This window comes from Erinaceus europaeus, chromosome 3 (genome assembly GCF_950295315.1).
Source record: "Erinaceus europaeus chromosome 3, mEriEur2.1, whole genome shotgun sequence".
In the NCBI taxonomy this organism is placed as follows: domain Eukaryota; kingdom Metazoa; phylum Chordata; class Mammalia; order Eulipotyphla; family Erinaceidae; genus Erinaceus; species Erinaceus europaeus.
The window spans coordinates 47,443,845-47,456,006 of record NC_080164.1 but is presented as its reverse complement, the minus strand read 5'-3'; the positions used below and the strand labels follow the sequence as shown (position 1 = coordinate 47,456,006).

Sequence of the window (12,162 nt, the reverse complement as noted above, 5' to 3'; positions counted from 1 at the left end):
TTCATGATTTATTGCCCTGTGCAGTCAGAGTCCCCCCAGACTCCATCCATCCCTATGAGATACATAATTGGGGGGAGGGTGGACAGAAGGAGACTCATTTTAATGAGTTCTAGGGGGCCTTCTGAAGAATGAAATTCAACAAGCAATCTTAAAAGCCCTCTCCCATACATCTTTCCAGATTTCCCTAACAAAAAGACAATTCTGTATAATCCTGGAAATGGCCCTCTAGAGCAGAGTGGAGACTGTCCATCCCGCGGGTCATATAGAACCGACATAATCATTTAGTCTGGCCTTGACAAAGCAATGCAGGCAGGACTTGAAGTTCAATAAATCTAGGAGCTTTTTTTTTTTTTTTTTCATAACAACATTAAGTGCTAGTTCTCAAGTTATGCTGGTCATACTTTTGTATGACTCAAGAATGATGTTAGAAATATCCAAATGGCCCTTGGCAGGAAAAAAAAATCCCCACCCCTTCTCTAGAGTATCTCTCTATCTTACCTCTCTGACTCTATCTATTATAGCCCTTTGATTTCTGCTTTCCAAGTTCCTTTTGTTCCAGCTAAAGAGGTTTGTGCATTTTTACTCTCTCACCTTCACTCATTCTGTGCCTGGACCCTAACCTTCCCTTAACTCACTCCTCTCCATTTGAGTGAGTCCCGACTTGAGCGTTCACCTCTTCAATGAAGCCCTTTCTAGCGCACCATACCTTAGTGATCTCCAATTAATTTCATAGCTTTCGCAGAATTTCTGCCCCTTTACCCTGGCATCTGCCACATCTGACAAGCCATTGCTATTCATTTTTTTAGTTCTAAGTCCCATTTCCTCAACTAGAAGTTAATCCTCTCCATAACTAGGGCTCAGTAAATATCTGCCAGAAGAAATAAAATGAATGAACACTTCCTGTAGCTTTCGGGACATCAAACATAATGCTTACTCAGTAAATGTTTCACATTAATAATACTGATGAAATTCTTACCACCACCTACCCACTACTACATAATGTTCTGAGGCTTCCTATCTAGGTAACTAAAAGCAAAACTTGATTTCTCTATTTTAACAAAGTAAGCTGAACATTGACTTTTATTTCTCTTTCATTCTAGATTTTGAAGAAGTCCTGTATTGAAATTCTAGCAGCTGAACCATCCACTATATGTGCTGGAGGTAAATTAAAATCAAGTGCTACTTGATTTCATACAAATTATTATATGGTGGTAGGCAATGCTAGTTGTCTCCGTAAAGGGCCATTATAATTTTGTCACTAATACAAAAAGTCTCTTTATACAAAGAATTAGTCTCTATCAGTCACAATTAGGGTCTTGATATTGTTGTGTATTGTGGCGAGTTATTCTTATGCATGAAGAAAGCCTCAGTTTTCAACTTAACAATGCTGTTCATGTGTTGAACCCTTGCAGTGAATCAACAAAACCTAAAGATAAAGAATAGAATTTCTGGGGCTGGGGAGACAGCATAATAGTTATGCAAAGACCTTCATGCCTAAGCTTTTGAGGTCCCAGGTTCAGCGCTATAATGCCAGAGCTGAGTAGTGCTCTTATTAAAATAAATAAAAATGATAATATTCTTTAAAAGAATGCAATTTCTATTGACTCACTAGCATAATTAACTTTTCTCCTGTAGGATATTCGAGGAAAAAGGAGAAAGTTATTTCTCTACACACTGATTAGCAGAGCGCCTCCTTATAATAAATAGGAGTCAATAAGTGTTGCATTTATTGAAGATGGATGGTTTGATTCATATATTTCTTCAATAAATAATGCTCTGACTTTTGTTGTTTATAGAAGTCTTGCACCTAATCACAAATCACTTGAATGGTGAAGGATAGAATTGAACTTTTTGTGGTGAACTATACAAATGTTGACTTATTAAAATGTACACCTGGGAGTCAGGCGGTAGCACAGCGGGTTAACCACGGGTGGCGCCAAGCGCAAGGACCCGCGTAAGGATCTGGGTTCGAGCCCCCGGCTCCCCACCTGCAGGGGAGTCGCTTCACAAGCGGTGAAGCAGGTGTCTGCAGGTGTCTTTTTCTCCTCCCTCTGTCTTCCCCTCCTCTCTCCATCCCTGTCTTATCCAACAACAATGACATCAATAATAACTACAACATAAAACAACAAGGGCAACAAAAGGGAATAAATAAATATTTTTTTTAAATGTACACCTAAGAGCCTGGGAGATAGCATAATGGCTATGCAAAAAGACTTTCATTGTCTGAGGCTCTAATGTCCCAGGTTCAATCCCCAGCTCTACCATAAGCCAGAGCTGAGCAGTGCTCTGGTCTCTTTATCTCATTCTTTATCATATCTTTATCTCTTTCTCTCATTCACTAAAAAAGAAGCAAAATACTTTTAAATACACAGCTGAAAAATATTGAGCTATAATACAGTGTTACCTCAAAAATTATTAAAATATAAATTAATGTAATGCCTTTGAACTGTGCAATTAAAATGAAACATAATAACTTAGCAGTTTAACTTTGGTTAAACATAACCAAAGACATAGAGCAACACCAAAAAAAAACCTTCCTTAATTAATGCTTGAATTATAAAAAAAAAAAAAAAAAAAACCTTCCTTAATTAATGCTTGAATCAAAGATGAGTAAGCCAAAATTTTCTTTTCCTACTATTGAGGTGTTCAAGATAATGAAAGAGACGAATATATAACTCAATGAATATGGCACTGAAATGTCAGTGTTCACATGATCTGATTCCAGAAATTTCATTATGTTTCTTATAAAATGAAAAGGAAATAAAGACTCTTCTGGAAAATTCAAGGAGAAAAGATAAAAAAAATGCATTAATAATGTTGAACAAATGAAAGCAACTCAACTGAAAACATACTCCAAGAGAAGTTTAAAAAAAGAAGCAGTGGAACAATCCCAAAACATCTCTTGCCCACAGGATATGCTCTGTCACCTAGATGGCTAGATGGGGGACTCACCTGATAAGTAAATGCCTTCTTTTGATATGCACATGACTCTAATCCCAGTCCAGTTCCCACCACACTTGGGGAAGGCTCAGTATTTTACTGGTGTCTTCCCCCTCCCTTCCCTCCCTCCCCTCCTCTTTCTCAGAAGAAGTTGACCCAGAACAGTGAAGTTTAGCAATGGCAAAAGATAAAAAGAAAAAAAGAGGGGGCTGGGCCATAGCACAGTGGGTTAAGCAAACATGGCGCAAAGCACAAGGACCAGCATAAGAGCCCCGGCTCCCCACCTTGCACATGTTACAGAGTGCAAGGATCGAGCCCTGGGTCCCCACTTGTAGGGGAAAAGCTTTGCAAGTGGTAAAGCAAGTCTGCAGGTGTCTCTCTCTCTCTCTCTCTCTATCACATCAATCCTTCTCAATTTCTGGTTCTCTCTATTCAATAAATAAAGATAATATTTAAGAAAAACATTAAAAAGGAAAATTTCTGATATATCCAATTCAAAGGATATATATTTTTAATACTCATTTATTCATTAATAAGAAAAAGGAAGAGAGAACCATAGTATCACTCTGGCATATGCATTTCCAGGGATCTAACTCAGGACCTCATGTTTGAGAGTCTAACATTTTATACACTGTGCCACCTCCTGGGTCACTATACATATATATTTGAATCTATGATTTATGTGCAGTGTTGCATATTTCCTGTATCAGAGTAGACTTTCCATGTCAATAAAAATAAAAGATACAACTCCAAGTGTTTGAAAAGTCAAGTTTTCAGCTCTTTTAAATTAGAATCATAAGGGGTCACAATATGCTTGTTAGAAAATAAATTTACTGAGAAGAAAATGAAACTTACAAAACATAGCTTTATACTGGGGGCAGGAAATATTTCACCTAGCAGAACGTGTACCTCACGATGCACAAGGCCACATGTTCAAGACCAGGGATAACTCTAAAAGACAGTAGAGCAGTGCATGGTGTTTCTCCTTCTCTAACTCTTTGTCTCTATATACACCTAAAATAATTAGTAGGAAAAAAATGACGTAGGGGCACTGGAATCTTGCATTTGTGAGACCCCTGACAGCACAAAATAAAATTTAAAAAATAGTTTTCTTACATCAAAAGTTCTTTCATAGATTTTATGGAAGATTAATTGCTAACTGTTCTCTACAGTTAGCATGGCTTCCATGAAGTACCCATACTCATTTTTTTTTTTTGTCTCTGCTATGAATATCAGGTAGAGTGGACGTACACCATCTTTAGGCTACCACTGACACTCAGAGACTAACATGAAAGTGCTTAGAAGACCATAAGCTGTTACATAGAACAGGATGAATTTTAATGATTGACAGTCAATGTGAGACTCACTACCCTGATGTCATTATATCTAGAGGAGAAAAACTGAAAGAGTGAGAATGTTTATAGAGTTCAGAGTACCTGCCAAATGATTAATTAACTTAATATGTGCTAGGGAAGCACCTACACAAAGAAATGACTGTTTCTAAAATATACTAGTGGGGCTGAGCCCTAAGTAGATCTGTGAATAAGGCAGAAATCACTTTATTTATTTGTTTATTTATTCCCTTTTGTTGCCCTTGTTGTTTTATTGTTGTTGTTATTGATGATGTCATTGTTGGATAGAACAGAGAGAAATGGAGAGAGGAGAGGAGAGGAAGACAGAGAGAGGGAGAGAAAGACAGACACCTTCAGACCTACTTCACTGCTTGTGAAGCGACTCCCCTGCAGGTGGGGAGCCGGGAGCTCAAACCGGGATCCTTACGCTGGTCCTTGTGCTTTGTGCCACTTGTGCTTAACCCGCTGCACTACCACCCGACTCCCAGCAGAAATCATTTTTATCCTAAGCATTTCCTCTTGTCCTTTCCCCCTCATTCTCTGTGAACTAATTTTCTGCTTTGGCCCCAGAGGAGCTGTGCTGTGGAGCTCCACCCAGGCCTATAATGCCTAAAATGCTAATGCTGGCAACTACATTCCCTCAAGACAGTGATTTCACCTTACTCTCACCAACAACTCAGCAATAGCCATGAGTTTAACAGCAGTCTGTGTTCTGAGAAAGGCAGAGAGTTGGTGCACTGAGTGGATAAAAGGAAACCCAAAGGCCAGCAAGATAGTTCACATAGAGAGTGTGTTTGCTTTGTTATGGGCATTACCCAGGTTCAAACTTATCTCCCACTACATTGAAGAAAGCTTTGGTAATGTGGTGTCTTTCTCTCTCTCTCTATTTTTCTATCTGAAAAATGTTGGCCTGGAGTTGTGAAGCCCCAGAGGCAAAAAAAAAAAAAAAAAAAAAAAAAGATGAAAGCCCAAACTTTACATTCAACATATATGTTGACTGTATGTAGCAGGGTAAAATTTAAGAGGACATGTATAAAGTGTTGAATTTGGACTCAAGTACTCAGTGTTACAGATTGCATGGGATGGGAGAATAAGGAGAATCACTGCTATCTTGATAGTCAATTAAAAAAATAGCTCTAACAAAAAATACCTCCATGCAACCCATCAGTGACCATCCAGTGTCTAGGTCAAAATAATCACCTCCTTGTCCAGACCTTGATTTCAAGTCTCACATTCTAAAAGTGACATTAGCAAAGGTGTTTCTATAGGAGAAAAGATAATGGATCTAGAAACTATATGAATAATGTATTCACAGACTTTTTCCTTTTCCTTTCTTACTTTCCATTTCCTTTTTCGCCTTCCTTCCCTTTTTCTTCTTACTTTCCTTCATTCCGTCTTTTTTTTTTCATCAGTTCTTAAGAGTCCACTATGTACTATGTACTATGTACTAAGAGGTGTGAAAAGGTGAGAATGAAAATGCATAATGCCTGAGTACAGACCCACATAAAATTCACCATCTGCTCTAGGAGACAGTTTTAAGTTCAAAGAAATTATAAAACTTGCATGAAGTACTATAGCAAAGATTTGCTCAAAAAGCACTTATGAGATGCTTGTGGAATGAGGAAAGACTAAAGTAACCACAGAGATTTCAGCCCAGAATTGAAACACTCACAAGAGTATCTTTAGATATTTGGAAAATTCATATGCAGAAAGAAATTATTAGGCTTATTAGGTAGAGCTTTAGGAGACCACCATGAAGAGGTTAGGGAGGAATTCTCAGAGGCAGATTTTGGCTTAACACATGCAACTTTTATAACTAAAGCTTTCCAACAATGGGGTGAATGATCTGGCTCCCCACCCCTAGAATTATTTGAGAAGCTACAGAATGGCCATCTGTAACCATATGCTATCCAAAGAAATTCTCTTGAGGTCTCCTTTACAACATTTAATTTCTAAAGACTTCATTCTAGTTCAGCTAAGGTATTCATGGCTGATTATTTTTAATGACTGAAGAAATTTATACACTTGGAATACTTCACAGTTTAACAGGATGACTTAAAAAGCAAGAGGGGATAGGAAGGTTGTCCAATATGATATCATTAAAAATAATTTCATTGAGGGCCAGGAAGATAACTTAATATATCAGAGCACAGGATTTACATGTCTGAAGCCCCAGAGGTCCAAGACTTCAATCTTCAGTTCCTAGCACCACCATAATCTGGAGCTGACTAATGCCCCCCCACCCTGTGTGTGTGTGTGTGTGTGTGTGTGTGTGTGTGTGTGTGTGTGTGTGTGTAACTCTCATAAAAATGAATACAGTATTTTTTAAAATTTTTATTCAACATCATAAACTATTTTGAGAGATATCATTCTCAGAATTCTTCCACTAACAGAGATTATAAACTGGAAATTTACAAACTCTATCTGATCTCCACATATGTTCGTATTGATCCACACTCCATTAAAAAACACATTTACTGATACCTTTCAAAAATCTGATTTTACCTAAAAACTGAGATTTTCATCTTCTCTTGAAAAATCAGACCTAGCAACACAAGCCTGTGCTTGTTGCTTTTAATGTTTACTGAAGACTGTACATCTTCTCTTTAAAAGAAGCATGGAATCTTTCTTGTTTACCATACCACCCCCATCATTCCCTACTATCACCCAATACCAGGCCATGCATGCGGTTGCCATTTAGCATGGTGCTTATGTCACTGTGTTTACTGTTCCTCTTCTATAACATATAGGAAGTCATATGCTGAGTGTAGAGCATTTATAGAACTTTTGGCATTACTTGAACTTACATAATCCTGCTTCCCTTCCAATAGAGACTTTTATAAAATGTCCCTAACTAGGGACTTGAAGGTGGTGCACCAGAAGAACACACATATTAGTGCTCACAAAAGCACCCTAGTTACTTACCCTTAGGTTCCATTCATCTAACTTCAAATTTGAATAGTTCACAGTGTACTGTGTAAGCAACTTCTCCAGGAAGGAACTATTTTGCTTAGAAAAATACAGCATGGCTTTTCTGACAACTTGATAATTGGAGTCAAGTGTGCAATCTGTCAAGTGCTCCACATTTGAAGTTTTTGTACTAGAGAAATAGAAGGTTATAATTATTTCCTCACATTGTCATTTCATAATGAAGCAATTGTTTTTGTTCCTGCTATGTTGTCTCCCACTGTTAGTAATAAAATTGGATGAAATGGGAGTCGGGTGTAGCTCAGCATGTTAAGCGCAGGTGGCGCAAAGTGCAAGGACCAGTGTAAGGAACCCGGTTCAGGCCCCCAGCTCCGCACCTGCAGGGGGCTCGCTTCACAGGCGGTGAAGCAGGTATGCAGTTGTCTCTTTCTCTCCCCCTCTCTGTCTTCCCCTCCTCTCTCCATTTCTCTTTGATCTGTCCAGCAATGACGACATCAAAACAGCAACAGTAATAGCTACAACAATAAAAAACAAGGGCAACAAAAGGCAATAAATAAATAAATATATTTTTTAAATTGGATGAGTTAGCACAAAAAGAAAATAACTTTAGACTACATGTTTACCACTTACAAGTTGAATGCTTAAAACAGAAACATGGAGGGAGTCGGGAGGTAGCGCAGCGGATTAAGCACAGGTGGCACAAAGCACAAGGATCAGCATAAGGATCCAGGTTTGAGCCCCCGGCTCCCCACCTGCAGGGAAGTCGCTTCAGAGGCAGTGAAGCAGGTCTGCAGGTGTCTGTCTTTCTCTCCCCCTCTCTATCTTTCCCTCTTCTCTCCATTTCTCTCTGTCCTATCCAACAACAGCAACAATAAAAAAACAAGGCAACAAAGGGAAAATAAATAAATATAATAAAAAACAAACATTGAAACATTATCAAATAGTGATTTTATTTCTTTCACAATTTTTTTTCCAGATGTCATGTCTGGTTCCTAAGTACTACTTTTGAATGAATTGTTTAATTCCCTTCTCTATTTCTTTTTCTTAATTTAGAGATATTCATGTTCAGAGAAGAGATTCTCATATTCATCCACTTTGAAAATAAGTCTCAGTGTTCCTTAAAAATTAAACATACAGGGGGCCCAGTGATAGCTCACCAGATTAAGCGCACATAGTGCAAAACACACAGACTGGCATTAGGATCCCGGTTCGAGCCCCCAGCTCCTTACCCGCGGCGGGGGGGGGGGGTATTTCACAAGCAGTGAAGCAATTCTGCAGGTATCTATCTTTCTGTGCAGGTATCTATCTTTCTGTCCTCTTCTCTGTCTTCCCCTCCTCTCTTAACTTCTCTCTGTCCTATCCAGCAACAACAATAGCAGCAGCAACAATATGAAAAAAAATGGCTGCCATGAGCAGTAGATTTGTAGTGCAGGCACAGAGCCCCAGCAATAACCCTGGAGGCAAAATAATAATAATAATTAAATAAACACACAGGGGTCAGGTAGTGGTTCACCTATCAGGTCACACATGCTACTATGTGTGAGAACCTGGGTTCAAGCCCCCGGTCCCTACTTGTGAAGGGACGGGTGGAGGGAGCTTCAAGAGCATTGAGCAGTGCTGCAAGTAATTATCCTTCTCTCTCTCTCTCTCTCTCTCTCCTCTCTCTCTATTTGGCTCTCAACCCTCATCAAAAAGAATTTTTTAAAAAGGCAGCTGGGAGTGATGTCATAGTTTCTAAAAGGTGTTTTGTCCTAACTTGTAATATTAATCCAATGCCTCTGGATTATTTTGTTTAGGCTCAATATTTTGTATTCCCATTTAGACCAGCTCCACTTTTCTGCAAAATAATTAATCTTAAATAAAAATAAATCTTAAAATTATACTATATTATTTAAAGGAATTGAACAAAAGTTACAAAAATTATTTTATTTTTTAATATTTTGTTTATTTATTTTGTATGAAGACAGAGAAACTGAAAGGGAAGGGGGAGATAGAAAGAAAGAGAGAGGGATAGACCTGCAGAACTGTTGCACTGCTCATGAAGCGCCCCCCATGTAAGTGGGGACTGGAGGCTTGAACTCAGCTCCTTGTACACTGCACTGTAATATGAGTGCTGTACTAGATGTGCCACCACCTGGTCCCAAAAGTTAAATATTTATCTGGAACCAGAAAGTACTTAGGATTGCCAAAGCAATTTTGCAAAAAAAAAAAAGAAAAAAAGAAAAAAGAAAAGAAAGAAAGAAAGAAAAGAAAAAAGAAAAAAAAGAATAAGATAGGAGGCATCGCACATCCTGACCTCAAACTATACTACAGGGCTATTGTAATCAAAACTACCTGGTACTGGAACCAAAGTAGACACATAAACCAGTGGAATAGAGTTGAGAGCCCAAAAATAAGCCTCTACATATATAGATAACTTGTTTTTTGACAAGGGGGCCCAAAACATTAAATGGATAAAGCAGAGTCTCTTCAACAAGTGTTGTTGGGAAAATTGGATTGAAAAATGCAAACTAATGAAATTAAGCTACTACATATTCATATTACTGTGCACAAACGTCAACTCCAAGTAGATTGAAGACATAGACATAAGATCAAGAATTATTAAATACATAGAAGAAAACATTGGCAGAACACTTCATGATTTATGCTACAGAAATGTCGTCAAAGTCCCAAGTCCAACAGCAAAGAAAACAAAAATAAAAATAAACTAATGGGACTACATCAAACTGAAAAGCTTCTGCACAGTGAAAACTACTGTCATCCAAACAGAAAGACACCCTACAGATTGAGAGATCTTTATACAACATACTTCATATAAAGGACTAGTTACCAAAATACAGAAAGAACTCAGTAAACTTAGCAATATAAAAATAAGCAATCCCGATGGACCTTGAAAAATTCATGTTAAGTGAAAATAAGTCAGAAACAGAAGGATGAATATGGGATGATCTCACTCTCAGGCAGAAGTTGAAAAACAAGATCAGAAGAGTAAACACAAGTAGAACCTGAACTGGAATTGGCATATTGCACCAAAGTAAAAGACTCTGAGGTGGGTGGGTGGGTGGGTGGGGAGAATACAGGTCCAAGAAGGATGACAGAGGACCTAGTGGGGGTTGTATTGTTATATGGAAAACTGAGAAATGTTATGCATGTACAAACTACTGTATTTACTTTTGAATGTAAAATATTAATTCCCAATAAAGGAATTTTAAAAATTAAAAAAACAACCCCATTACAGAATGATGAATTACAGAAGCCAGACCTTCCACCTTCTGTACCCCATAAACAATGTTGATCCATACTCCCAGAGAGGGGTAATGAATAGGGAATGGGACACAGAACTCTGGTGGTGGGAACTGTATGGATTTATACCCCTGCTATCTTACAATCTTGTTAATCATAATTAAATCACTAATAAATTTTTTAAAGGTAAAGAAAATGGGGTGAGAACATGGACAGAAACTTCATTGAAGAAGATGTTCAGAGAGCCAACAGAGATAAGAGAATGTGGTCAAAGTCAATGATTATCAGAGAAATGCAAGTACAGACAACTTTACACCTGTGAGAATGTCATACTCCAGAAAGGACAGAAACAGCAAATGTTGGAAAGGATGCAGGGGGAAAAGGGATTTTTGCACTGCTGGTGGGAATGTAAATTCCCTTGAAGAAAACAGTCTGGAAATTTCTCAGAACACTATTGGGTTGTCAGAAAAGTCATTAAAAACATAGAAAACAAGAACACCTATTAGAAGACTTCTGTATATACCTATGTTCTTAGCAGCACAATTTATAACAGCCAAAACTGAGAAGCAAACCAGATGTCCAATGACCGATGAGTGTATAAGAAAATTGTGGTACATATACACTATGAAATACTACTCTCAGCTGTTCAAAATCATGAAGTCATCTCTTTTGCCTCATTTTGGATGGAAATGGAGGGTATCATATTACGTGAAATAAGCCAAAAAAGTGAAGGGCAAATACCAATGATCTCACCTATAGGTGGAACTTAAGAAATTCACTGAGTAGAGGACCCCACCAATGTGTCCTGGAACCCCCGCTTCCCCAGAGCCCCGCCCCACTAGGGAAAGAGAGATAGGCTGGGAGCATGGATCGACCTGTCAACGCCCATGTTCAGTGGGGAAGATCTTCCACCTTCTGCATCCCACAATGATCTTGGATCCATACTCCCAGAGGGTTAAAGAATGGGGAGGGGAGGGGATACAGAGTGCTGGGAATTGTGTTCCCTCTTATCTTATGGTTTTTGTCAGTGTTTCCTTTTTATAAATATTTTTTTTTAATTAAAAAAAGAAATAAGGTTAGAGAGGGAAAACATAAAGCAATGTATGATGCATTCCATCAAAGCAAAGGACCCTGGGAAAGGAGAGGCAGGGAGGGGGCAGAGGGAACCTGGAGGTCTTGTTGCATGATGCACATGGAGATGAGTAATTATACCCATGTTTCTACAGCTACACTGTAAATCACTAAGACCCCCTTCCCAATAAGAAAATAAATAATTAAAATGACAGTATCAGGCCAGGGAAATACATAGGACTTGCAGTGAGAGGTCCCAGGTTCAATCCCCAGACACCAACAATAGCCAGAACATATATATATATATATATTCACAATAGCAATCTCTCATTTTTTCATTTGTTGCAAGATAATGAGTATTAATTTCAACATAATATTAAAGAATATAGTGACTGACTTCTAAAATCATGGCATTGGATCCCTGACAGGCCTAGATTCCAGTTCTGATTCTATCAACTTTTAACCCTGTGACCTAGAAAAAAGGAAAAAACAAACAAAAAAATGCTTAACTTCACTAAGACCTGTTTCCACATTTGTATCTCCCCGGTTTGTGGAGAGCTTTCAAGACATCAGGATAGATGATGGGAAGCTTATGGTGTGCAGTCAAATCACGTGTCTTGTTACTCTT

General features: G+C 38.3%; 1 protein-coding gene across 1 annotated transcript in view; it reads left to right on the top strand.

Moving 5' to 3' along the window:
* The window catches only part of ANTXR1 (ANTXR cell adhesion molecule 1), a 261,306-nt gene that overhangs the window by 90,053 nt on the left and 159,091 nt on the right, over window positions 1–12,162 (top strand). Inside the window, exon 9 of the mRNA XM_007521257.3 lies at window positions 1,101–1,161. Within this exon, the coding sequence (XP_007521319.1) occupies window positions 1,101–1,161 (61 nt within the window). The remainder of the gene's footprint in view (window positions 1–1,100; window positions 1,162–12,162) is intronic.